Source organism: Mesoplodon bidens, assembly GCF_964165515.1.
Source record: "Mesoplodon bidens genome assembly, chromosome: 1".
Lineage (NCBI taxonomy): Eukaryota > Metazoa > Chordata > Mammalia > Artiodactyla > Ziphiidae > Mesoplodon > Mesoplodon bidens.
The window spans coordinates 206,265,395-206,292,316 of record NC_138176.1 but is presented as its reverse complement, the minus strand read 5'-3'; the positions used below and the strand labels follow the sequence as shown (position 1 = coordinate 206,292,316).

General features: G+C 35.2%; 1 protein-coding gene across 2 annotated transcripts in view; it reads right to left on the bottom strand.

The window, feature by feature from the left end:
* Nucleotides 1–243: 243 nt before the first annotated feature.
* The window catches only part of CCSER1 (coiled-coil serine rich protein 1), a 1,188,125-nt gene continuing 1,161,446 nt past the window's right edge, over nt 244–26,922 (bottom strand). For both annotated transcript variants that reach the window (XM_081234941.1, XM_081234938.1), the window contains one exon: nt 244–1,950. In XM_081234941.1, coding sequence (XP_081091067.1) covers nt 1,465–1,950 — 486 coding nt within the window. In that variant the 3' untranslated portion in view covers nt 244–1,464. The remainder of the gene's footprint in view (nt 1,951–26,922) is intronic.

Below are 26,922 nucleotides of genomic sequence, written 5' to 3'. Positions count from 1 at the left end.
GCTTTAGGAGATGCATTTCACACATAGCTTTAATTTAAGCAGGGTAGTCAGATGCCATGCTAAAACTGCTATCTCAGTTTCCCTTTATTCATTTCATGGATTCTGTCAGAGAGCACAATGGAAACAGATCATGCAGTAGGTATGACAGTTTCAATTTGCATGGACTATGCCTAATATGGATTCAGTTATTAGCTTTTATCTTTGTATAAGAAAACTGCAGCCCTGATTCCTACTGTTCATTTTAAAATTATTTATTTCTATAGCTGCATACAGCTCTATTATTAATTAAACATAAAGGAATTATTTATCTCACGGCACTTATGTATAAAACATTAGGCCTTGTTTGTTAAAGAGAAATATTTGCCATCAAACGAGTTAAGTATTCCTGTTAGAGATTTATTTCTAAGATCAAATTGCCAAAGTTTACATATATTTTATTTTTTCCTCTAAATCTAGATGACATAATAGTCAAAATAGTGTAAACTGGGCTACCAAGAAACTTTCTCTTCCTCAATTCATCATGTAGAGTAATTGATATGGGTTACTGTATATAAAGCAAAACTGGACACACATTGAAAAAAGAAGTGAAAAATTAAAAAATATAAGGAAAGTGAAGTAAAATAATTTTCTTAGAATGTGCTATTCCTCAAATTTTTAAAAAATACAGTGATATAACCATGACAGTGACTCAAAAAGTGTAGCATGTCATGCTTTACGCATCATTTGACAAAATTCAGGCAACATTACCACCTCACTGTGTTATGTCATAGTACTTCAACATCAATAGCAAAAACTAAAAGCAAAATTTTTCAAAGATCAGAGCTGTCATTCTCTATTTGGCTAGCAATTACTCAGTCTGAAATCCTTTGTGAACTAGTGTGAACTAAACACTTAGAGGATAAAAGAAATACCATTTTCCCCCTTAATCGTATGGCAAGATAAGCTTGATTGTATGTAATAGAGAGACAAACGCATCTCTAGGTTATATGCAAGCAAGCTTCATTCTTCAAATAAATACACCACCAAATACAAGACTTTAAAATCCCTCTTTTCTCTTTCTATTAACTATGTAATTTAAAATTCCTTACAATCCCTTTATCTATTTATTCTGCACATCTATTTTCACAGTAACACCATTAAGTGAACAGAGTGCTATTTGATATTACCTTCTGAAACTTCAATGCTTATCAGTGACTGATAAAAATAAAAGGTAAATAAATTATGGCCTGTATATAAACCAGCAAGATGGTCTCATTTATTATACATATATATAATAAAGTCTCCAAAGCTATTAAACCTAATTCAATTAACATGCTTGAACCCTCATTCTTAAAAAAAAGTAAAATTCTTTGTTTATAACTAAAAATAAAAAGTAATAAAAAATACATAAAATTTAAACATGATCTATGCACGAGAAACACTAACCGTCTTATCCTACCCAGAGCCAGGAATAGGGTGATTTAATCACCCATCCTGCTGGCCTAGAGCCTGCAGCTCAGTTGTGTGTAAATTGTGATGGAGGAAAACATTCTTTCTGCTGTACATGTGTAAAGAGATTGGCCCTCTTGGCGGTTGTCCAAACCTGCCTGTAAAGGTTGAATGCTGTCGGGCCACAGCAGCTTGGTCCTTTGGTTTCTCTGAGAACGTGGAGAGCCCTTCGGTCTTAACTATTGGTTTCAGAGAGTTCTGCCCTACAGTGGCCCGTAAATTCTGGGTGACCTCTGACGTGAGGGTTTCGTAAGTTCCTCTGGAGTGTTTGATAACTTCCACTAGTTCCTTGTCCTTCAAAAAATTGCTTATACATAGACTGGAGAGCTGACAGGTCTTGCTTTTGTAGGGGCTTGTCTGGTCCGCTGCTGAGTATCTAAAACGGTCCTCGGTGGGAGTATGCATTGCTTTTCTGTCCCTTGTGCTGAGACTTTGGCTCATAATTCGATTTCGATATGTAGCCTGAGGTAAAGACATGGAAAAGAAAAGATGTCTTTAAAAAATACGTTCATAGCACACACACAAGAGCGTTGCTTTCGCATTTGTGTCCAAAATCATGTTTTCAACAAGGCTTAAAAAATATCCATAGAATTGTTGTCTCTTTTTCATGAGATTATATTTCCCAGTGCAATTCTACTGTAAAGAGTGGTTAAGTGAATAATTTACTCTAAAAGGCATTTATTAAAATACTTTTTTAAAGAGCAGTTTTAAGTTGGCAACAAAATTGAGAGGAAGGTACAGAAATTTCTCATAGACCTTCTTCCTCCACACATTCATAATCTCCCTCATTATCAACATTACTCAATAGAATGGTGTTACTTTTTACCCAGGATGAACCTGTGCTGACACATCATAATTACCCAAAGTCCACAGCTTACCTTAGGGTTCACTCTTGGAGTTCTACATTCTATGGGTTTGGACACACTTAATAATGACATTTATCCATTATTATATTGTCATACAGAGTATTTTCCCTACCCTCAAAATCCCCTGTGCTCTGCCTGCTCATCTCTCCCCTCCCCTCCCCACCACTGGCAACTACTGTCTCCATAGTTTTGCCTTTTCAGAGTGTCATAGAGCTGAACTCATACAGTATGTAGTATCTTCAGGTGGGCCTCTTTCACTTAGTAATATGCATTTCAGGTTTCTTGATGTCTTTTCATGGCTTGATAGCTCATTTCTTTTCAGAGTTGAATTAAAAGGCATTTTGAAATGTATTTATCTAATTTCCTAAGTTTGAATTCTATAATTTTCTCTGAGAATACATGTTATTTTAATAAGTAATGAACATCTATGTATGAATCTATACATTTTTGTTGGATTTAATATGCTATATTTACTTGAGTGTACAGTCAGAGAGTTTTAGAATGATCAATATCATGACGTGTATCAGCAAAGTGGTAACCTAGAAATTCAAGGAACTAAAAAAGAAGTCACTCCAATGACCTACAGAGAACAATAGGGCACTTAAAAGAAATTTCAGCATTTAGACTTTTGGATGCACTTTAGTAATCAAAATCAGGTCCATGAGTGTAGGCCCCTCTGCTTTCTCACAAGAAGTTTATACTCTAATTACAGGAGCAAGATATAGCTTATTGAATCATGTTGTGGAGGAAGCAAAGATTACAAACTGGCACCAGAATTCATCTTGAAGAGAGCACTGTCTTGGTTTAGAAAAATACATTGAGATAGAAACTAACTAGTTGACTTATTGCTCTGGTGGCAAAAAATGAAGGATTTATTGTTGTTACAAAGAAGGAGGAAAAAAGGGAAGAGAAAGAGGTAAGAGAGAGGAGAATAGAGCACGTGGCAGAAGGCTAATACAAAATGTGCTGAAGGGCCAATGAAAATTTCTGTGTACCTGACATCTAAATGGCATAGTTTTTAAATACCCAACTTTTCATTGTTTGTTCCCTAGAAAACCATTTCTCCAAACCTGGTCTCTACTTTGAACCTTAATTTACTTATCCGGCATCATCACTTTAACTAATAAACATTCCTAATCTGATATAAAACAAAACCAAAAAAACAAACTTGATTTTGAGTCTGCAACTTATTCTTCCCCAAATACCCTCCTTCTCACTAATAGTACCACTATCAGGCCAACATCTATAAATCACCTTTGCTTTCTCTTTTTCTTCATATACCTTTTTTTTTTTTAAGAAGATGTTGGGGGTAGGAGTTTATTAATTTTTTTTTTTTTTTGCTGTGTTGGGTCTTCGTTTCTGTGCGAGGGCTTTCTCTAGTTGTGGCAAGTGGGGGCCACTCTTCATCGTGGTGCGCGGGCCTCTCACTATTGCGGCCTCTCTTGTTGCGGAGCACAGGCTCCAGACGCGCAGGCTCAGTAGTTGTGGCTCACGGGCCTAGTTGCTCCGCGGCATGTGGGATCCTCCCAGACCAGGGCTCGAACCCGTGTCCCCTGCATTAGCAGGCAGATTCTCAACAACTGCGCCACCAGGGAAGCCCTCTTCATATACCTTTAAATCAAGTCCTTCCTGATGTAGTGCAAATAGCCAACTTCAAGTCGTCTACTTCTCCTATTTCCAATCTAAACCTCCTGACCCGATTCTCTGGTACATATTAAGCATTTGATAAATATTTGCTGAAAAATAGCTTATCTGCTTGAGATAATATATTTATTGAGTGTGTATTATATGCCAAACATTTTTCTAATACCCTTTTATCCCTCACAAGAGTCTCTTGAGGTAGCTTCTATTAGTCCCATTACACAGACTAGAAAACAGAACACAGTGAGTTTGTACTCTACAGATAGTGTAAGATAGACAGTCTGCTTGATTAACCACTGATTCATTCTGCCTCCCAGTATTCCCATGGGAATATTTCTAAAATGTATCACATTTTTCTAAAATAAAGTACATACAGAACCATACTGTAACTTAAATTGAGGCTTCAAGATTATCATTACTGAGATGAATATCCCCAATCTTCTGTAAAAACTAAATTCTATTAGGGGATATCTTTAGGGTGTCTTTATACTCAGTGACTTCAGATTGAGATATTTTGCTAACCATGTCTTTTCTTTCCTTCTTTAAATTGTCTTAATGTCTGTAGTAAGCTGCCATTCTAGTTTTTAATTTGTGCTTACGTTTATCAGACCCTCTCCATTACTTCTAATTTGCCATTTTAACTCTTCCCTTGATTTGCAGTAGAGATAGTAAGGCTGGTTACCTGTTTGTATGAAAGAAGCATTGTATGACTTACAGAAGGTGTTTCAAGGACTTTCTTGGGAGTAAAAGAAATAAGCTAGGTATTTGGACCTACTTAGAAATGTGAGATTTTCTTTTCTTTTCATCTTTGTGACTTGACTTCTATAAGATGCTTACTTAACTGTTGAATCAGTTGAGAGATCCTCAAACACTGTGCCTAAAATCACATCCAAATGTCAGAAACATCATGGGTATAAAATACTCTGAGAAAAAAATTGGTTTCAGAACAAAAGAGCCATTGGTAAATTAATCATGATAATAAATCTTTCTATTCTATTTATATACATGCTGCCTAGGAAAGCTGAGGAGATGAGTGGAAACTTCATTTCTGTTACTTTAACATTAGATTTGGGGAAATGTTCATCATTTTCTTTATGCGATCATTTTAACCCTCCTGGGATATATTACATTAAATTGAATATACAGTTTTAATAAGACATATTGAAAGGGATCAAATGACTCAATCCCACAGGCAGACTCAGTGTTCTCTGGTATAACATCTGATCCTACAAGGTATATATGCATCTACTATAAAAAGAAACAATATGAAATGATCTATTTTTTAATGCATTTTTAAATCACCTATTCCTGTTTGTTCAGCATAGTTTGCTTTTAACATCTTAGACTTTTCCTTTTTTTTTTTTTTTTCTTTGTGATGTTCACCATTAAATCTAGGGCTCATAGTGTACATGGGTGATTGCATAGCACATGGGGCTAATGGCATGGATTTGGGGTCAGACAAATAAAGGTTCCTTTGCTGATTTGATAAATATTTATTGACCTCTACTGAGAGCAAGGTGCTATATTATGTGATAGGAAATAGTATTGTTCATAAGAGAACCAGCTCTTGCATTTAGGCAGCTTGAGGTCTAATGAGAGAATCAACCAGAATTAGACAATTTCTAGCTAAGTGACCATGGCAAGTTACTTACCCTTCCCAAATCTCCAATTTCCTCATCTGGGAAAGGAAGATTTACATTCATACCTGTATCTGCATACGAGATTATAGTTAAGACTTAATGAACTACTGTGTATAAAATGCCTAATATTATACCTGAGGAATAGTTATCTTGATGACAGCAACAATAAGTATAGTAACAAAATAAAGTGAATACACCTAGTATAGTAACAAAATAAAGTGAATACACCTAGAAGTTTCTCTGATAGATGCTTGCTTCATCCTTTAGAAGTAAAACCACTTTGAATACTTCTATCTCAACTTAAAAAAACACAGTAATTTACTCCAGAATACTTGAGTAATTTTACATTTATTTTTATGGTTTGGTTCCCTAGAACAGATTCTGAGACAAATATTTGAGACAATAAACAAAAGTTTACTAGAGTGTATTCTCAAGTCAACACCCATGGGGTAATGAAGAAAGCAGTGTCTGTCAGAGGAAGTTAAACTCTATGCAATTAAACGATCTCAGATAATCACACAGGGATCTCGGAAGCTGGGATGACTCCTCAGAGTTGTCCCCAAGTTAGGCAAGTGGTTGGGAGCCTTATACTCTCATTTCAACAAGTTATTGGACATTGGCAATATCTGGGAAGTGGGTGTAACCATGAATGAATAGGCTTTTTTTTTTTTTTTTTTGTAAGGGAACTAACTTGAATGCTATCAGCTACCAACTTTTTTACCAACTGGGAAAATGAAGGCTTTAGTTGTGAAAATGTGTGTGTGTGTGTGTATGTGTGTGTGTGTGATTGGGGTGGGGGAGGAGAGAACTTGGGAGCACACCACAGCATCCACTACACTCATTATCCTACTTATGTACCTAATATATTAGGGGATAATTTGGCATAATGGAAAGAACACTGAACCTTGGGCCAAAGACTCTAATCTTGTCTATGCTGCTATCAAACTGTGTGAACTTTGATGAAGAAATTAATTTCTCTGGGCTTCATTTATGAGCCTATTGAAAGAGATGAGAAAAATAGAAGAGAAAAATTAGATCTTGAAGAAACTCTAACATTTATTCAATTATCTTCCAGTTCTAAAAGTCTACATTTAAATTTGTATTTAATTCTATATAGACAAACATAGGAAAGATCCCTTTGATTCAAAATATAAAAATATATTTTTGCATATATATATATATATATATATATATATATATATATATGCACAAAATTTGTATTTGGTTGCAGTGGTCCAGAGGGAAATAATTTTTTCATCATGCTGCTAATTGATGTTAATTCCTTCTGAAGCTTTTGAGATCACTTCCCCAGAGAGAACGTTCAGTGCATATACCTAGCCACATCTTTCTCAAGGCTGGAATTAAATTTCCACAAACTAATATAATTATGTTAGTTTTTAGACAATTTAGTTGTCAGTTATTATTTTTTAATCAATTTATCAATTTATTTATTTATTTATTTATGGCTATGTTGGGTCTTCGTTTCTGTTTGAGGGCTTTCTCTAGTTGCGACAAGCGGGAGCCACTCTTCATTGCGGTGCACGGGCCTTTCACTGTCGTGGCCTCTCTTGTTGCGGGGCACAGGCTCCAGACGCGCAGGCTCAATAGTTGTGGCTTGCAGGCTCCAGACGCGCAGGCTCTGTAGTGGTGGCTCACGGGCCTAGTTGCTCCACGGCATGTAGGATCTTCCCAGACCAGAGCTCAAACCCGTGTCCCCTGCATTGGCAGGCAGATTCTCAACCACTGCGCCACGAGGGAAGCCCCTCAAACATTTATTTTATTACCTATCCTTTGGGTTCCTAGTAGAAGATGAATGGATGGCAAATTTAGTGATTAATCAGTCAAAACTGAAGATTATAATAAAATCAGTTCTTCCCTATAATTTTTTTCCTCTCATTTCTTCACTGGAGTATATAATTTGCATTTCATTGAATTCAAGATGAATGATTTTAAAACACATTATTATTTTACATACCACTAAGAAGGAAAAAACAAACAAAACTTATGATGCTAATTAAAAACTAATAAAAACCACATTCCTTCCTTACCAGTGGTGTGACCCATTCATCAGTCACACCAGCCTCTCATTCAAATTTCTTCTGTCTTCACTTCCCTTTCTTAGGTTTGATAGTCTTTTTGCATTTGTCTCAATGATACAGCTTCATGTACGTGTGAGTATATTCCTTCTTTTGATTTCATAAAGCATTTGGTTTTTAATTTAGAAGAGAGTATGGAATTGAAGGCAGTGCAAGTACAAATATTTTTTTCATTAATATCAAAGTTATACTCTTTCTTTCCTTGCCTTTCCATATACAAAATAACATTTGCTATAATACCAAATCATAGTAAAAATTTTGGAAAATATTCTTATTGGTAACTCACCGCATGTAGTGCTAATACTGCATATAACTCAATCGAAGAAAGGACAATATGAAACTATGATAAAATCTACAGAGCAATGTAAAAACTCCACTGCAACTGCAACACAGTTGAAAACATTGATTGTAAGATTTTTCCTGATTTTAGGGGTTTTATTACATTAAAAAAATTGTCTTATATCTGATGCAAAGAATATATACAGTAATCATGCCAATGTGCATAGCCCAATTTTCATTAAGGCAGGGTGACATGATAGAATTAATGAGGAGGGGAGCAATGTTTCAGTCACTGATTAATGAATTTCATAATGTTTTTCTGAACTTTATTTCATGTGTGTGAACTATACTGGTAATTGCCAAAAATGTTATCAGGCAACAACTTCCTAGTTTTTTTTTTTTTTTTTTTTCATGGAAGGAGTGGTTTTTATTTATTTATTTATTTGCAACTTTATTGGAGTATAATTGCTTCACAATGGTGTGTTAGTTTCTGCTTTATAACAAAGTGAATCAGTTATACATATACATCTGTTCCCATATCCCTCCCCTCTTGTGTCTCCCTCCCTCCCACCCTCCCTATCCCACCCCTCCAGGTGGTCACAAAGCACCGATCTGATCTCCCTGTGCTATGCAGCTGCTTCCCACTAGCTATCTACCTTACGTTTGGTAGTGTATATATGTCCATGCCTCTCTCTAGCTTTGTCACAGCTTACCCTTCCCCCTCCCCATATCCTCAAGTCCATTCTCAAGTCCTAGTTTCTTATATAGATTAAAATTTAGCATATGATTGGTTATTTTATTTGATTTTAAGATATATTTTTCTGCAAATGTTCTCCTAACCAAAAATAGTATTGTTTTACAACTAGAATTGTTCCTAAAGGAAAATAAATACTTGAAGCAATTTCCAATAGCTAGTAGAAAAAAAATGGTATTACATTAGAAAAATGGCTAATATTAAATAGTATTTTAACAAATTATAAAGATTACTGAAAATAACATTATAATTTGAATTTAAATAAGAGATGTATATGAACTTATGTTAAGGTGAGCCAGAATTATCAGGAGAAGCTAAGTAGTAAATCTTGGGTAATTCATACTGAGAAGAAACATGCCTCCTGAGTAAGGTTTATGGTTTCTTACTAATGAGCCTCTAGATCAAGTAAGTAGAACATAAAATGCATAATACTGTATGTTTTATGTTCAAGAATAGACACTTTGACCCATACTTACTTCTACACCCAAGCCAACTAAAATAGAAGTTTCGTAAGGGCAGGGACATTGCCTGTCTTGTTTAATGCTGAATCCACTCCTCCCAATACTACCTGGCATTTACCAGTAGTTCCTTAATATTTATTTAGTCCAGAGAAGAATCTACTACCATGTTTCTTCCCCTTACTGATATAGCTTATCTAATATGAAATGTTCTTTCTCTAGACATTTTTCTCTCATTGATGATTTGATTACTTTGATCTATATGGATTGATATACTACCTGGATCTTTTTTTCACACACACACACTATATTTTATTTTTACAAGAGATAAACTAACACAAAGCATTGTAAATGGATGACCACAACAAAAGCAACAATGATTGCAATTACCAAACACGAAACACACTCATACTATGTCATAATATTGACATTCAGTCCAGTAATCCTCCACTGTAACAGCTCCTTCACTTTGCAGTGAAAATTGATTTGTATATTTTTTGCCTCTGAGTCCTTGTGGGATTTTTCTTGTATTTCAAACAGAAAGTCACAAAAATTATAATCATCCTCATCAGTTCACTCAGTCCCATGTAATTAATTTTTTTTCATCTTGATCTTTTGTTAGCACTTTTATAAATTCATCAGTTTTCCATTAGAGTTCTGAAAATGCTTATTCATTCAGTTCAGCAGTGTAGTCAGTTACCAGAAACCTGTACTTGTCAAAGTTTTTTCCATGAATTCCTTGAAGATGAAACCCTTTTATAGGAACATTTTTGAAAAAGCATCACAGTACATTGAGAACTGTCTGTAAATGACAAAAGACTTAAAAATGACCACGGTAAACACATTTGACAAGGACATTTAGTTATTTCTGAGATATACATTTTAAAGTAATAACTAGAATTATGACATTATACCAGAAGGTATAAGATTTTTAGAAATTTCATGTAAGGTCTGAAACATTTATATTAACATATTTCCATACAAATAACCCAAAGAAAGTTTAGTATTAGTTGTTTGTTTATTTGTTTATACTGCAGGTTCTTATTAGTCATCAATTTTATACATATCAGTGTATACATGTCAAGCCCAATTGCCCAATTCAGCACACCACCATCCCCACCCCACTGTGGTTTTCCCCGTTTGGTGTCCATACGTTTGTTCTCTACATCTGTGTCTCAACTTCTGCCCTGCAAACCGGTTCATCTGTACCATTTTTCTAGGTTCTACATACATGCGTTAATATATGATATTTGTTTTTCTCTTTCTGACTTACTTCACTCTGTATGACAGTCTCGAGATCCATCCATGTCTCAACAAATGACTCAATTTTGTTCCTTTTTATGGCTGAGTAATATTCCATTGTATATATGCACCACATCTTCTTTACCCATTCATCTGTCGATAGGCATTTAGGTTGCTTCCATGACCTGGCTATTGTAAATAGTGCTGCAGTGAACACTGGGGTGCATATGTCTCTTTGAATTATGGTTTTCTCTGGGTATATGCTCAGTAGTGGGATTGCTGGATCATATGGTAATTCAATTTTTAGTTTTTTTAAGGAACCTCTATGCTGTTCTCTATAGTGGCTGTATTGGTTTATATTCCCACCAACAGTGCAAAAGGGTTCCCTTTTCTCCACACCCTCTCCAGCATTTGTTGTTTGTAGATTTTCTGATGATGCCCATTCTAAGTGGTGTGAGGTGATACCTCACTGTAGTTTTGATTTGCATTTCTCTAATAATTAGGGATGTTGAGCAGCTTTTCATGTGCTTCTTGGCCATCTGGATGTCTTCTTTGGAGAAATGTCTATTTAGGTCTTCTGCCCATTTTTGGATTGGTTTGTTTGTTTAATATTGAGCTGCATAAGCTGTTTATATATTTGGAGATTAATCCTTTGTCCATTGATTTGTTTGCAAATGTTTTCTTCCATTCTGAGAGTTGTCTTTTCATCTTGTTTATGGTTTCCTTTGCTGTGTCAAAGCTTTTAAGTTTCATTAGGTCTCATTTGTTTATTTTTGTTTTTATTTCCATTACTCTAGGAGGTGGATCAAAACAGATCTTGCTGTGATTTATGTCAAAGAGTGCTCTTCCTATATTTTCCTCTAAGAGTTTTATAGTGTCCGGTCTTACATTTAGGTCTCTAATCCATTTTAAGTTTATTTTTGTATATGGTGTCAGGGAGTGTTCTAATTTCATTCTTTTACATGTAGCTGTCCAGCTTTCCCAGCACCACTAATTGAAGAGACTGTCTTTTCCCTGTATATCTTTGCCTCCTTTCTCATAGATTAGTTGACCATAGGTGCATGGGTTTATCTCTGGGCTTTCTATCTTGTTCCATTGATCTATGTTTGTGTTTCTGTGCCAGTACCATATTGTCTTGATGACTGTAGCTTTGTAGTATAGTCTGAAGTCAGGGAGTCTGATTCCTTCAGCTCCGTTTTTTTCCCCTCTAGACTGCTTTGGCTTTTCGGGGTCTTTTGTGTCTCCATACAAATTTTAAGATGATTTGTTCTAGTGCCATAAACGATGCCATTGGTAATTTGATAGGGATTGCATTGAATCTGTAGATTGCTTTGTGTAGTATACTCACTTTCACAATATTGATACTTCCAATCCAAGAACATGGTATATCTCTCCATCTGTTGGTATCATCTTTAATTTCTTTCATCAGTGTCTTATAGTTTTCTGCATACAGGTCTTTTGTCTCCCTAGGTAGGTTTATTCCAAGGTATTTTATTCTTTTTGTTGCAGTGGTAAATGGGAGTGTTTCCATAATTTCTTTTTCAGATTTTTCATCTTAGTGTATAGGAATGCAGGAGATTTCTGTGCATTAATTTTGTATCCTGCAACTTTACCCAATTCATTGATTAGCTCTAATAGTTTTCTGGTGGCATTTTTATGATTCTCTATGTATAGTATCATGTCATCTGCAAATAGTGACAATTTTACTTCTTCTTTTCCAATTTGTATTCCTTTTGTTTCTTTTTCTTCTCTGATTGCCATGGCTAGAACTTCCAAAACTATGTCGAATAATAGTGGTGAGAGTGGGCAACCTTGTCTTGTTCCTGATCTTAGTGGAAATGGTTTCAGTTTTTCACCATTGAGGATGATGTTTGCTGTGGGTTTGTTGTATATGGTCTTTATTATGTTGATGTAGGTTCCCTCTAGGCCCACTTTCTGGAGAGCTTTTTATCATAAATGGGTGTTGAATTTTGTCAGAAGCTTTTTCTGCATCTATTGAGAGGATCATATAGTTTTTCTTCTTCAGTTTGTTAATATGGTGTATCACATTGATTGATCTGCATATATTGAAGAATCCTTGCATCCCTGGGATAAATCCCACTTGATCATGGTGTATGATCCTTTTAATGTGTTGTTGGATTCTGTTTGCTAGTATTTTCTTGAGGATATTTTCATCTATATTCATCAGTGATATTGGTCTGTAATTGTCTTTTTTTTTTGTAGTATCTTTGTCTGGTTTTGGTATCAGGGTGATGGTGGCCTCACAGAATGAATTTGGGAGTGTTCCTTTTCTGCAATTTTTTGGAAGAGTTTGAGAAGGATGGGTGTTAGCTCTTCTCTAAATGTTTGATAGAATTCACCTGTGAAGCCATCTGGTCATGGACTTTTTTTTGTTGGAAGATTTTTAATCAGTTTCAATTTCATTACTTGTGATTGGTCTGTTCATATTTTCTGTTTCTTCCTGGTTCAGCCTTGGAAGGTTATACCTTTCTAAGAATTTGTCCATTTCTTCCAGGTTGTCCATTTTATTGGCATAGAGTTGCTTGTAGTAGTCTCTTAGGATGCTTTGTATTTCTGCGGTGTCTGTTGTAACTTCTCCTTTTTCATTTCTAATTTTATTGATTTGAGTCCTCTCCCTCTTTTTCTTGATGAGTCTGGCTAATGGTTAAGCAATTTTGTTTATCTTCTCAAAGAACCAGCTTTTAGATTTATTGATCTTTGCTATTGTTTTCTTTCTATTTCATTTATTTCTGCTCTGGTCTTTATGATTTCTTTCCTTCTGTTAACTTTGGGTTTTGTTTTTTCTTCTTTCTCTAGTTCCTTTAGGTGTAAGGTTAGATTGTTTACTTGAGATTTTTCTTGTTTCTTCAGGTAGGATTGTATAGCTATAAACTTCCCTCTTAGAACTGCTTTTGCTGCATCCTATAGGTTTTGAATCATCGTGTTTTCATTGTCATTTGTCTCTAGGTATTTTTTGATTTCCTCTTTGATTTCTTCAGTGATCTCTTGGTTATTTAGTAATGTACTGTTTGGCCTCCATGTGTTTGTGTTTTTTTTATGCTTTTTTCCCTGTAATTCAATTCTAATCTCATAGTGTTGTGGTCAGAAAAGATGCTTGATATGATTTCAATATTCTTAAATTTACTAAGGCTTGATTTGTGACCCAAGATGTGATCTATCCTGGAGAATGTTCCGTGCGCACTTGAGAAGAAATGTAATCTGTTTTTGGATGGAATGTGCTATGAATATCAATTAAATCTATCTGGTCTATTGTGTCATTTAAAGCTTGTGTTTCCTTATTAATATTCTGTCTGGATGATCTGTCCATTGTTGTAAGTGAGGTGTTAAAGTCCCCCAATATTACTGTGTTACTGTTGATTTCCTCTTTTATAGCTGTTAGCAGTTGCCTTGTGTATTCAGGTGCTCCTATGTTGGGTGCATATATATTTATAATTGTTATATCTTCTTCTTGGGTTGTTCCCTTTATCATTGTGTAGTGTCCTTTGTTGTCTCTTGTAACATTCTTTATTTTTAAGTCTATTTTATCTGATATGAGTATAGCTACTCCAGCTTTCTTTTGATTTCCATTTGCATGGAATATCTTTTTCCATCCCCTCACTTTCAGTCTGTATGTGTCCCTAGGTCTGAAGTGGGTCTCTTGTAGACTGTATATAGATGGGTCTTGTTTTTGTATCCATTCCGCAAGCCTGTGTTTTTTGGTTTGAGCATTTAATCCATTCACGTTTAAGGTAATTATCGATATGTATGTTCCTATGACCATTTACTTAATTGTTTTGGGTTTGTTTCTGTAGGTCCTTTTCTTCTCTTGTGTTTCCCACTTAAAGAAGTTCCTTTAGCATTTGTTGTAGAGCTGGTTTGGTGGTGCTGAATTCTCTTAGCTTTTGCTTGTCTGTAAAGCTTTTGCTTTCTCTGTTGAATCTGAATGAGATCCTTGCCGGGTAGATTAATCTTGGTTGTATGTTCTTCCCTTTCATCACTTTAAGTATATCATGCCACTCCCTCTGGCTTGTAGAGTTTCTGCTGAGAAATCAGCTGTTTACCTTATGTGAGTTCCCTTGTATATTATTTTTTGTTTCTCCCTTGCTGCTTTCAATAATTTTTCTTTGTCTTTAATTTTTGCAAATTTGATTACTATGTGTCTCAGCATGTTTCTCTTTGGGTTTATCCTGTATGGGACTCTCTGTGCCTCCTGGACTTGGGTGGCTGTTTCCTTTCCCATGTTAGGGTAGTTTTTGACTATAATCTCTTCACATATTTTCTCAGGTCCTTTCTCTCTCTCTTCTCCTTCTGGGACCCCTATAATGCAAATATTGTTGCATTTAATACTGTCCCAGAGGTCTCTTAGGCTGTCTTCATTTCTTTTCATTCTTTTCTCTTTATTCTGTTCTGTAGCAGTGAATTCCACCATTCTGTCTTCCAGGTCACTTATCTGTTCTTCTGCCTCAGCTATTCTGCTATGGATTCCTTCTAGTGTAGTTTTTGTTTCAGTTATTGTATTGTTCATCTCTGTTTGTTTGTTCTTTAATTCTTCTACATCTTTGTTAAACATTTCTTGCATCTTCTCGTTCTTTGCCTCCATTCTTTTTCCAGGGTCCTGGATCATCTTCTCTGTCATTATTCTGAATTCTTTTTCTGGTAGGTTGCCAATCTCCACTTCATTTAGTTGTTTTTCTGGGGTTTTATTTTGTTCCTTCATCTGGAACATAGCCCTCTGCCTTTTCATTTTGTCTATCTTTCTGTGAATGTGGTTTTTGTTCCACAGGCTGCAGGATTGTAGTTCTTCTTCCTTCTGTTGTCTGCCCTCTGGTGGATGAGGCTATCTAAGAGGCTTGTGCAAACTTCCTGATGGGAGTGACTGGTGGTGGGTATAGCTGGCTGTTGCTCTGGTGGGCAGAGCTCAGTAAAACTTTAATCCACTTGAATGTTGATGAGTGGGGCTGGGTTCCCTCTCTGTTGGTTGTTTGGCCTGAGGCAACCCAACACTGGAGCCTACCTGGGCTCTCTGCTGGGGTAGGCTGACAGACTGTAATGACAGAGTCTGGGAGGGCTCATGCCAAGGAGTACTTCCCAGAACTTCTGCTGCCAGTGTCCTTGTCCCCATGGTGAGCCACAGTTACCCCCCCCCCACTTCTGCCTGAGACCCTCCAACACTAGCAGGTAGGTCTGGTTCAGTCTGCCCTGGGGTCACTGCTCCTTCCCCTGGGTCCCAGTGCGCACACTACTTTGTATGTGCCCTCTAAGAGTGGAGTCTCTGTTTCCCCCAGTCCTGTCGAAGTCCTGCAATCAATTCCCACTAGGCTTCAAAGTGTGATTCTCTAGGAATTCCTCATCCCGTTGCCAGATGCCCAGGTTGGGAAGCCTGACGTGGGGCTCAGAACTTTCATTCCAGTGGGTGGACTTATGTGGTATAAGTGTTCTTCAGTCTGTGACTCACCCACCCACCAGTTATGGGATTTGATTTTACTGTGATTGCGCCCCTCCTACCGTTTCATTGTGGATTCTCCTTTGTCTTTTGATGTGGGGTATCTTTTTTGGTGAGTTCCAGTGTCTTCCTGTCGATGATTGTCCAGCAGTGTTCTCGCAAGAGGGAGTGAGAGCACATCCTTCTACTCCATTATCTTGGTTCCTTTCCCTACCTGGATCTTAAACTACCAAGCACTGGACATGTATATTTTGCTTTCATTCTTGAAAGCAGTGGGGAATGTCAACTTTTCAGGGATGTTTTTGAGGCTTCAACTCCCCTTTAGTTATCCTTCCCTAATAAAAAGCAAGACATATATGTAACTATAAAATATACATGGAGGAAATAACAAACCTTTAATAGCCACCAAAGCGATATGACATTATATCTAAAGCATTAGCTATCAAAGCAACTGAAAAAAACCTCTTTCAGTACATTATGTCAGTACTGTAGAAAATGAATTAAAAGGGATTTATTGTAGAGCAGCACTTCTTAATCTCTCTTTTCCCCATGTGTCAATATGACATATAGAGATACTTCTTTGGCCAAAACAAGGGTTATGAAAATACTCCCATTAAAATATCTTTAACTCAGCTCTTTTATCTTCCATTTATGCAAACATTTTGGATTCAGAAATACAAGGAGAATTACCAGTATCTTCTCTAATTTATAAAAAGAATAAATTTTGGTGCTCTAGTAGTAGTAGCAACATATTACTTAAAATATAGAAATAACAAATGACTGACACCCATGTGACCTTGTAACCTGCACATTAATTGAGCAAGTCAATTCATTAATGCAGAAAATATATGATGAAGGCGGGAGTTGAGGCAGTAGAATAAATCACAGAAGAAAGTCTATAGCAATATATTAATTTAATTATTAAAATACATCAATACATAAATCTACAGGCAGAATAATAGAAACTTTTAATACAGTGATATCAAGAAGCCATCTCTATGTACTTAAAATACTATTTAAAATACTTAAAATAGTATGTAAAATACTATTACATATATGAAAAGTGCTTTGAATAAAGGCATGTACAATATTATTGCTCACTGAGCCAAATATTAAAATCTGTAAATGTCCTAAATGTAATTATTTCCATTTTCATTACTGTAAGTATACAGAATAATTGCATTAAATTGGTTGTCATTTAATGCCAGTATAACATAGATTGTACCGATTCTAAAGTTTTGCCTATAAATCCTTTTTTACCCCAAATTTGCTTCTAAAATACAAACTGAAATACTTTTTCAACACCTTTAATGGTGTATATTGAGTTTCCCCATTGTGTCTTCAATCTAACCTTGATCTTCACTATTATTTTCTTTCTATCTAGTTAGCCCTGGATACTGACATAAAGACTTCTTTAATACTCTTTCTCTAATGATATTTATAAATTCTCTTAAATAAATGATAAATTAGCATTGTGACACATTTTAGAAAAGAATTAAAAGGAACTATTCTGTACATAGTCCGCTTCTCATTGAAGCACATGCCTTAAAGGAACTTCTCTTTTCCTACTTTCAGAGGATGGGTTCTATAGTGTTCCAAACAAATGCTGTGCTACTATCTATGGATTCTACTGTTGAAGGAGACATAAAAATCATTTTTTTTGGTAAAACTCCATCACACTAGTTTTTAATTTAGTTTTAATGAAGTCCATAGTTGACTTAACCCTGAGCCTATTGGAAAATTGAATTGTATATAGTGATTTAAAATTAAGCTAAGGAAAAGACAATAGTAGGATTTAGATCATTGAGAAAGCTTTATTTGTCTTTATAAAATTCTAAGTAAGCCTTGAATCTTGGACAAAATACAACAAAATGAATGTACAACAACAAAAATGCCATAAGGTGGTGATAAGTGCTTTCAAGACCTAGTTGTCTGTCTGATGCCTGACAGTGAGAAGATCTAGGGTGGGAAAGAATTCTTTAATATACCAAACTCAAGAGAGCATACATTGTATAATTTTAGATTTAGAAAAAATGACCAGAAAGCAGATACATCACTTTATCTCAGATTTTATTTATAATAATAGCTAAGATTTAGTGACTTTACAATGCACCAAGATATGTGCAATGTTTCATGTATTAATAACTTTTAATCCCTATTAGAGTATTTTATTATATCCATTTATGATGAAGAAACTGAAACCCTTACACTTAAGTGCTTACCAGGATTCCAGGATTTAGTGGATAGCATAATGTGAATTGGAGCTCAAGCTCTAGGTCAAGGGTCTCTCAATCTCAGCACTATTTACATTTGGGATTATATAATTTTTTTGCTGTAGAGGGCTGCCCAGTGAATTGCAGGATGCTTATGAGCATCCTTTGCCTCTACTTTAGATGCCAGTAGCACCTGCACCCAGTTGTGACAAACAAAAATGTCTTCAGACATTTCCAAATGTCTCCGGGAGGGCAAAATTGCCCCCAGTTGAGAATTACTGGCCTAAGCCATAATGCTTCCCTAAATCAAACAAATAAAAGTGACTAATGCAGGATCTCTCAAAAAAAAAAAAAGCCATATACATAAACTGCTATCCTTTAAAAAAATCATTTACAGCCACTAGGAGAGTGAAATTAAGCTTTTATAATTTTTATTTGCAAACACATATCATCCTTATTATATGCCAGACACTCTTCTAGACCCTTAAAATTATTATTTTTTAAAAAAATATTAGCTCATTTACTAACCCAATGCAATTTACTAATAAACATTGAAAGCATTTATAAACATAAATCTTGCCCAACAACAGCAATAAAAAAACACATACAGTATAGCACATAAAATCCAAAGATTTCTTGTCCTAACAAATAACTTTTTCTCCACATGGAGGAATGTTAATGGAGTGTCATGAACTACTTAAAAAGCAAATGCCCCTTTCGATTTTTCACTACATAATATATTGGTGTGAAGTAAACCAGGAGACCTGAAATGTGCCTCTTGGTCAATAAACTCAAACGATATTTATTAAAAACAACTGTCCTTTTCCTGAAGTGTCAGTATAAACTCAAACGATATTTATTAAAAACAACTGTCCTTTTCCCTGTCATCACTGAGGAATAGGATTTCTAAAGCAGTTATAAATGCAGGACATTTCTCTACAGAAGGGTTGGCATGTTGCTGCATCTGTTTGTATCCTTAGATGTGCAATCTGTTTTCAGTGATAAAGAAGGGTTTTGTTTTTTAAAGGCCTAGAAACACTCTACCACAGAGAGATTGTACAGAGGAGTAGTTACTGCTTTGCAAGCAGGAAGCCTTGTAATAAGTTGAAGTAATAACCAAAAAGAAACATTGAAAGGTTCTGGCAGACAATACCTATATTTTTCAAATAGCACAAATTACCAAGAGGAAATTGTCTGGAGTTAAATTACTTCTTCTGGCCCAACCTCACTCCTAAATTCTTTAGGGGATACTAAATCCTCCTGGTGGGCATTTAGGATTCAACCGGGGTTAGAAGGCATGTACAAGATAAGCAAGGTGAATGTTAGTAAGGTCAGCTAAAGGCTGAGTTCCCAAGAGAGGAAGGCCAAGGCATCTACCTCTCATGAGAAAAGTGAAAGCATGCAACTGTTTTCCCACAAGCCAGTAGGACTGTTCTGTTTATAGCTAGAGTAAATGAACTCTAGAAAGAACAAAATTCTGAGGAACAATAATGAGTTGTCTTTAGAACTAATATGTGTGTGTGTTGTAACCCACTCAGTGTGAACGATTCTTTTCAGTAAAAAGTTTATTTAAATGAGAATTTCAATCACTGCTTACAATCACTGTTTCAATTCAGAAGAAACCGGAGAAAGTATAATTCTGCACAACTGATATTCCAAAAAAGTGTGATTTCTAACTAAAAAGAATAAGTGAGTGTTTAAGCCAATTTTATACGTCTAAGCGAAAGGAGCAGGGAATAGTTTTTATATGTTTGCATAGGAATGCAAAATAATGGGCAATTACTGTGGTTTAACTACAACAACATGAAAAATGCATCTCTTGTCTAGACAGGCACATGCCAAATATCTAGGACGTATTAGATGATACTGTGTTTCTTTTATTTAAAATTTTATTGAAGTATATTCGATTTACAATGTTGTGTTAATTTCTGCTGTACAACAAAGTGATTGTTATATATATATTCTTTTTCATATTCTTTTCCATTATGGTTTATGACAGGATATTGAATATAGTTCCCTGTGCTATACATTAGAACCTGTTGATTAAATCCATTCTATATATAATAGTTTGCATCTGCTAATCCCACACTCCCAATACTTCCCGCCCCCATTCCCCTCCCCCTGGGCAAACACAAGTCTGTTCTCTATATCCGTGAATCTGTTTCTGTTCTGTAGATATGTTCATTTGTGTCATATTTTAGATTCCACATATAAGCGATACCATATGGTATTTGTCTTTATCATATGGTATTTGTCTTTCTCTTTCTGACTTACTTTGAGTATTATGAAAATCTCTAGGTCCATCCATGTTGCTGCAAAGGGCATTATTTCATTCCTTTTTATGGCTGAGTAGTATTCCATTGTGTATATATACCACATCTTCTTTATCCATTCATCTGTCGATGGACATTTAGGTTGTTTCTGTGTCTTGGCTATTGTAAATAGTGCTACTATGAACATAGGGGTGCAAGTATCTTTTCGAATTAGAGTTTTTTCTGGGTATATGTCCAGGAGTGGGATTGATGGATCGTATGGCAACTCTAATTTTAGTTTTTTAAGAAACCTCCATACTGTTCTCCATAGTGGCTGCACTAAGTTACATTCCTACCAACAGTGTAGGAGGGTTCCCTTTTCTCTACACCCTCTCCAGCACTTGTTAGCTGTAGACTTTTTAATGATGGCCGTTCTGACCAATGTAAGGTGGTACCTCATTGTAGTTTTGATTTTCAATTCTCTAACAATTAGTGATGATGAGCATCTTTTCATGTGCCTATTGGCTATCTGCATGTCTTCTTTGGAGAAATGTCTCTGTTTAGGTCTTCAGATAGTACAGTGCTTCTTGAATGAAAGTAGTATTAAAAAAATCGCAAAAATATTTTTATTCATATAATGTCTTCTGTAGACAATTGCTGTAGATTTACATGATGGAAATATTGCTTGTATACAATAAATGAACATATATATATTATATGTATAATATATATATTATATATGTATTGTATATAATACAATACACATGTAATATAGATTCTTATATTAATTATAATCTATATATAATATATAGATTCTTATATTAATTAATATATAATTAAGAATCTAGCCTATTGTTTCTCTTGTTTTCTAGTACTTATCATACATATGTATATGTAATATAATCATATTGATTAAATAATGTGAGTCCTAAACTCCTTGCTTAAATGATTCTATCTTATGAGAAATTTTATCCCATAAGCTCTGTTGGGAGACTACTAAACGTAAGACATTATTACCTAAACTACAAGATAACTTGAGAAAGAAGTAAAATAAAAATACAGCAATTTTATATTGCTCATTTGTTGTTTTATATTAGTAAGGCAAGTTAATTTTAGGAATAAGTCTGACTCACTGAATAAAGGCAATACATAATTAAATATATAGCATAATTTGGGGGATACTACAAACAACAAATACAATTATAGCATCTCATCTGTCATATACTTTAAATGTTAGATTTCTTTACCTAAAATATCCTAATTTATCCTTGTAAATGTACATTAAAACTGGTTTCAAATGCCTTACTCCCATTTTACAGATGGAAAACTGAGGCTGTTAGTAATAACTGGCTTACTCGAGGACTCAGGTACTAATACAAGGTATTTGAATTCCAATTCATATATACTATAATGTCTCTTTATCTGTCAAAAAATTAAATAAGTACCCTTCCCTAATTGTTTCGTTGATACAAAAATCTGTGTGCCAGTTCCTCTAGGTTTATTAAATGTTCTCCACTTATTAATTCTGAATTTCATTCATTATATAAAATATACTCAAACTTCACGTAGAAATTGTTTCCAGATAACTTGAAGTATAACATTATAAGTTATTAGTCATTTAAACCTTTGTATGAATTAGGTTATCAGATCATCCCTGAAGAAAAGGGTTTGAAATAATTGGAAATGGAGGTATCCAGAAGGTGTGGATACTATGTAAGTAGATAAGAATGATGTTGAAAAAAGGGAGACAGGATGTAGACAAATAGCATACCTCACTCCTACTGCCCTCTCTGGCTGCAGCCAGAATAAGCATCAAGGTAGTTAGAGTGAAAGAACTATCGGCCCAAGGATGCCAAATCACTTGAAATGTCTCCCTGGATTCACTGGTTCATTTTTCATGATATTCTTTCATTATTTGAATTTAAATAGTTTAGTTATACCCAGATTAAAAAATTATATATTCAAGATGCACTTCAAATGTGATTTTTAGGTTACGGGCCATTTTATATTAGCTTTGGCTATATTTTCCTTAAGAAACATGCAAAATTTAAGGTAGATCAAACATCACTTAAGAAAATTCTGGGGGCATGTATGGGATAGTAATATGATAAATAACAAAACTTGCCTTTTATGCTTGATGCTTTGGTGACATAATACTATTTAAAAGTCCTTCAAAGAATTTACAGCATCAAAATAATATTACAAGCATGTATGGAAATACAAAGTATGCAGAGTGGTTTGGGATTTGTGATGAAATAATATTCATTTTCATATACCATATGATTTTCTGAAATGCTTTCATATAGTATAAATAAAGGGTGAGACACAGGAAATGAATTCTGGTATGGAAAGTTATGGTCAGGATACCATTACCTACAAGTTCGATACAGTTTTTAAAAGAAGCATGGAATTTCAAAAATACATTCTTTCACTGTGTAAAGAATTGAGCCTTGGAGATAAGAGGTTTGTTTAATAACAGCAATTTTTCAAATAACCAACCTTTATTTTCTTACTTAAGATGAGTTTATGGGTTTTAGAAACACTTACTATCGAGTGCAAAAAGAAAGTCTAAGGTTACTTTTTTTCTCTTTGAAAAGCTGCTTTATCAAAGCAAATAATTTTCCTTATGAACTCAGAGTAGCCTCAAAAAGTCTTCTAACAAAGAGAAAACAGATGGGACACCAGCTTTAAAGTTAGTCATCCTTAAAAGGATATAAAATTGATTTTTAAATAGAAAAAAAATCAACAAAGCACAAACTATAATGTGAGATGAAACATACAAATTGCTATGATCTAAAAAATTATTGTCAACTATTTTCATTTTATTAATGTCATTTTTGTGATTTTATTAATTTCAAATATCATAACCTGTTGCCCATTGAAAATATGAATATTTTCATTTTGATTTAATAATAACAGTTCAAGAAGCAGTAGAGACTGTAAAGTTAATGTGGTTTAATCCCTTGTGTTTTATAAAGAAACAGTGGCTAGGGTTGATAAGTGACTCACCCAAGATTATAAAAATTGTTAGTGGCAGTCAACAACCAGTTCCAGATTTCCCAAAGCATTGTTCAATATTTCCATGCAGAGCCCATCAAATTTCATCTTAATGTGTAGATACAAGATATGCATTTGATGTAAGAAAAACAAGGTCAAAAGGATTCATATTCAAATATTTAATTATATGTTTCAGCCATTATGCTATATTTCAACCACACTCACGAACTGTGGATATGTAGATAGACATATATCTGTTTGTGGGATAAAAAAGATGGATAAATAGAAAAAATCTTAGAGTAGTACAAGGAAAGGTATTTTGTGCTGAAATAGGGGAAATGAAGGTCAAGGGGTAACCATGTGATGATAGAGATTGCATAGGTATACAGTGACCTTTGTAAACTGTGTTCTGTTACAATAAGTTTTGGTTAAAAGAGGAGACATAGTAACCGGATGTTGGCTTAGGGTGGGTCTATCTTCATTCCTCAGGTTATAGTCATCTAGAGGTAGAAAGAATAACTCTTTCCTGGCTACAGAGGTGATGTCCTGCATTTCAATAGAGGCTATGTTGGAAGGTCCAGATGTTAGAATTATAAGGCTGCGGTGAATCCATATCTTGACCACAGGACTGGTGGTTTCACATCAGGACAGATTGGCAGATAGCATCATAGGTAGCAAATGAGTTCTGCAAGAAATCTCTTCAATATTCAATACCCCAAGCACTTCCCTACAGTCACTATGGGGAGGCCTCAGAAATGTTACAGTCTAAAACTAGTTCTAAAATATGAATGCATCTTCCATACCAGCATTGTTAATATTTCTCATTCTCTGTTTCTTTCTGCCTTCACTATTTATTTTTTCATTCATTTATCCATTCACTCTTATGGAGAACCCACACAATACAAATGCAACAGGAGATTTAATGAAATCAAAGATACTGTCCTATGCTTAGGCACGTCCTTTTGCTTAAGGGACTAAACTAGTAATTAAAATAAAAGGTAAGATTAAGTAAGACATTAAAATGATAATATGAAAGTGTCTCAAGTCAAGAAGAGACTTAGTGAAAAGTATTAAAACAGCATGATTTCTAAGAGTGAAACAGCCTTCCAAAGAATTGTTTACTTTGGTTGCTTCAATTTCTCACTTCCCGCTTATTCATAAACACACTCCAGTTCGGCCTTTGCTCTTCCTGAAGACCTCTAATTTGTTAAGTTAAATGGATACTTATCAGTTTACACTTTTATTTTTAGTATTAAGTAAAATTCAGTAGATTAACCCCTCTCATCTTGAATTCCATCATCTTTTGGTAATTGTGACGCATCTTCCTGCTGCTTCTCCTGCATCTCTGGTCACTATTACTTAATCTCCTCAGCTGAACACGTTTCTAACTAAATGTTTGGATTTCAAGACCTAGTCCAGATACATTTCACTATCCCTAAGTGATCACATCCAGTCCCATTACTTTACTTACTATCATTATGTGAACAAACATTAAACTTATACTTCAATCTAAACTTCTTTTCAGAGTTTCATTCATACATCTACCTCCATGACTGTATGACAGGTATCTCAATCATATTTTTTCTTAACTGAACTCATTATATTTGCATCATTCTAGTTTTCAACTATGTTTAACAATTTCAGTAATATTTTTTGAACAAACAAATGAATGGAGACCATACAGAAAATCTGAAGTTGTCCTTGATAATTTCCTCTTCCTCACTGCCCAGCATTCAGTCCATCACTATTTCACAGTGATTCTACCATCATTCTGCTCACTTCTTCCTATAATTTATTTCTAACCTCATAACACTGTGGTCAGAAAAGATGCTTCATATGATTTCAATTTTCTTAAATTTACCAAGGCTTGATTTGTGACCCAAGATGTGATCTATCCTGGAGAATGTTCCATGTATACTTGAGAAGAAAATGTAATCTGCTGTTTTTGGATGGAATGTCCTATGAATATCAATTAAATCTATCTGGTCTATTGTGTCATTTAAAGCTTATGTTTCCTTATTAATTTTCTGTCTGAATGATCTGTCCATTGGTGTAAGTGAGGTATTAGAGTCCCCCACTATTATTGTGATACTGTTAATTTCCTCTTTTATAGCTGTTAGCATTTGCCTTATGTATTGAGGTGCTCCTATGTTGGGTGCATATATATTTGTCATTGTTATATCTTCTTCTTGGATTGCTCCCTTGACCATTCTGTAGTGTCCTTCCTTGTCTCTTGTAACATTCTTTATTTTAAAGTTTATTTTATCTGATATGAGTATTGCTACTCCAGCTTTCTTTTGATTTCTATTTGCATGGAATATCTTTTTCCATCCCCTCACTTTCAGTGTGTATGTGTCCCTAGGTCTGAAGTGGGTCTCTTGTCTGTAAAGCTTTTGATATCTCTGTCGAATCTGAATGAGATCCTTGCCAGGTAGAGTAATCTTGGTTGTACGTTCTTCCCTTTCATCACTTTAAATGTATCTTGCCATTCCCTTCTGGCTTGCAGAGTTTCTGCTGAGAAATCAGCTGTTAACCTTATGAGAGTTCCTTTGTATGTTGTAATTTTTCCGTTGATGCTTTTAATAAGTTTTCTTCATCTTTAATTTTGTCAGTTTGATTGCTCTGTGTCTTGGCATGTTTTTCCTTGGGTTTATCCTGGAGACTTGGGACTCTCTGCACTTCCTGGATTTGGGTGGCTATTTCCTCTCCCATGTTAGGGATAATCTCTTCAAATATTTTCTTGGGGACTTCTCTCTCTCTTCTCCTTCTGGGACCCCTATAATGCAAATGTTGGTGTGTTTAGTGTTGTGTTTTAATGAGGTCTCTTAAGCTGTCTTAATTTCTTTTCATTCTTTTTTCTTTATTCTGTTCCACAGCAGTGAATTCCACCATTCTGTCTTCCAGTTCACTTATCCATACTTCTGCCTCAGTTATTCTTCTATTTATTCCTTCTTGTGCATTTTTCATTTCAGTTATTGTATTGTTCATCTCCGTTTGTTTGTTATTTAGTTTTTCTAGGTGTTTGTTCTTTAATTCCTCTAGGTCTTTGTTACACATTTCTTGCATCTTCTCGACCTTTGCCTCCATTCTTTTTCCAGGGTCTTGGGTATCTTCACTATCATTATCCTGAATTCTTTTTCTGGAAAGTTGCCTATCTCCACTTCATTTAGTTGTTTCTCTGGGGTTTTATTTTGTTCCTTCATCTGGAACATAGTCCTCTGTCTTTTCATTTTGTCTATCTTTCTGTGAATGTGGTATTCATTCCACAGGCTGCAGGACTGTAGCTCTTCTTGCTTCTGCTGTCTGCCCTCTGGTGGATGAGGCTATCTAAGAGGCTTGTGCAAGTTTCCTGATGGGAGGGACTGGTGGTGAGTACAACTGGTTGTTGCTCTGGTGGGCAGAGCTCAGTAAAACTTTAGTCCACTTGTCTGCTGATGGGTGGGGCTGGGTTCCCTCCCTGTTGGTTGTTTGGCCTGAGGCAACCCAACACTGGAGCCTACCTGGGCTCTTTGCTGGGGCTAATGGCAGACTCTGGGAGGGCTCATGCCAAGGA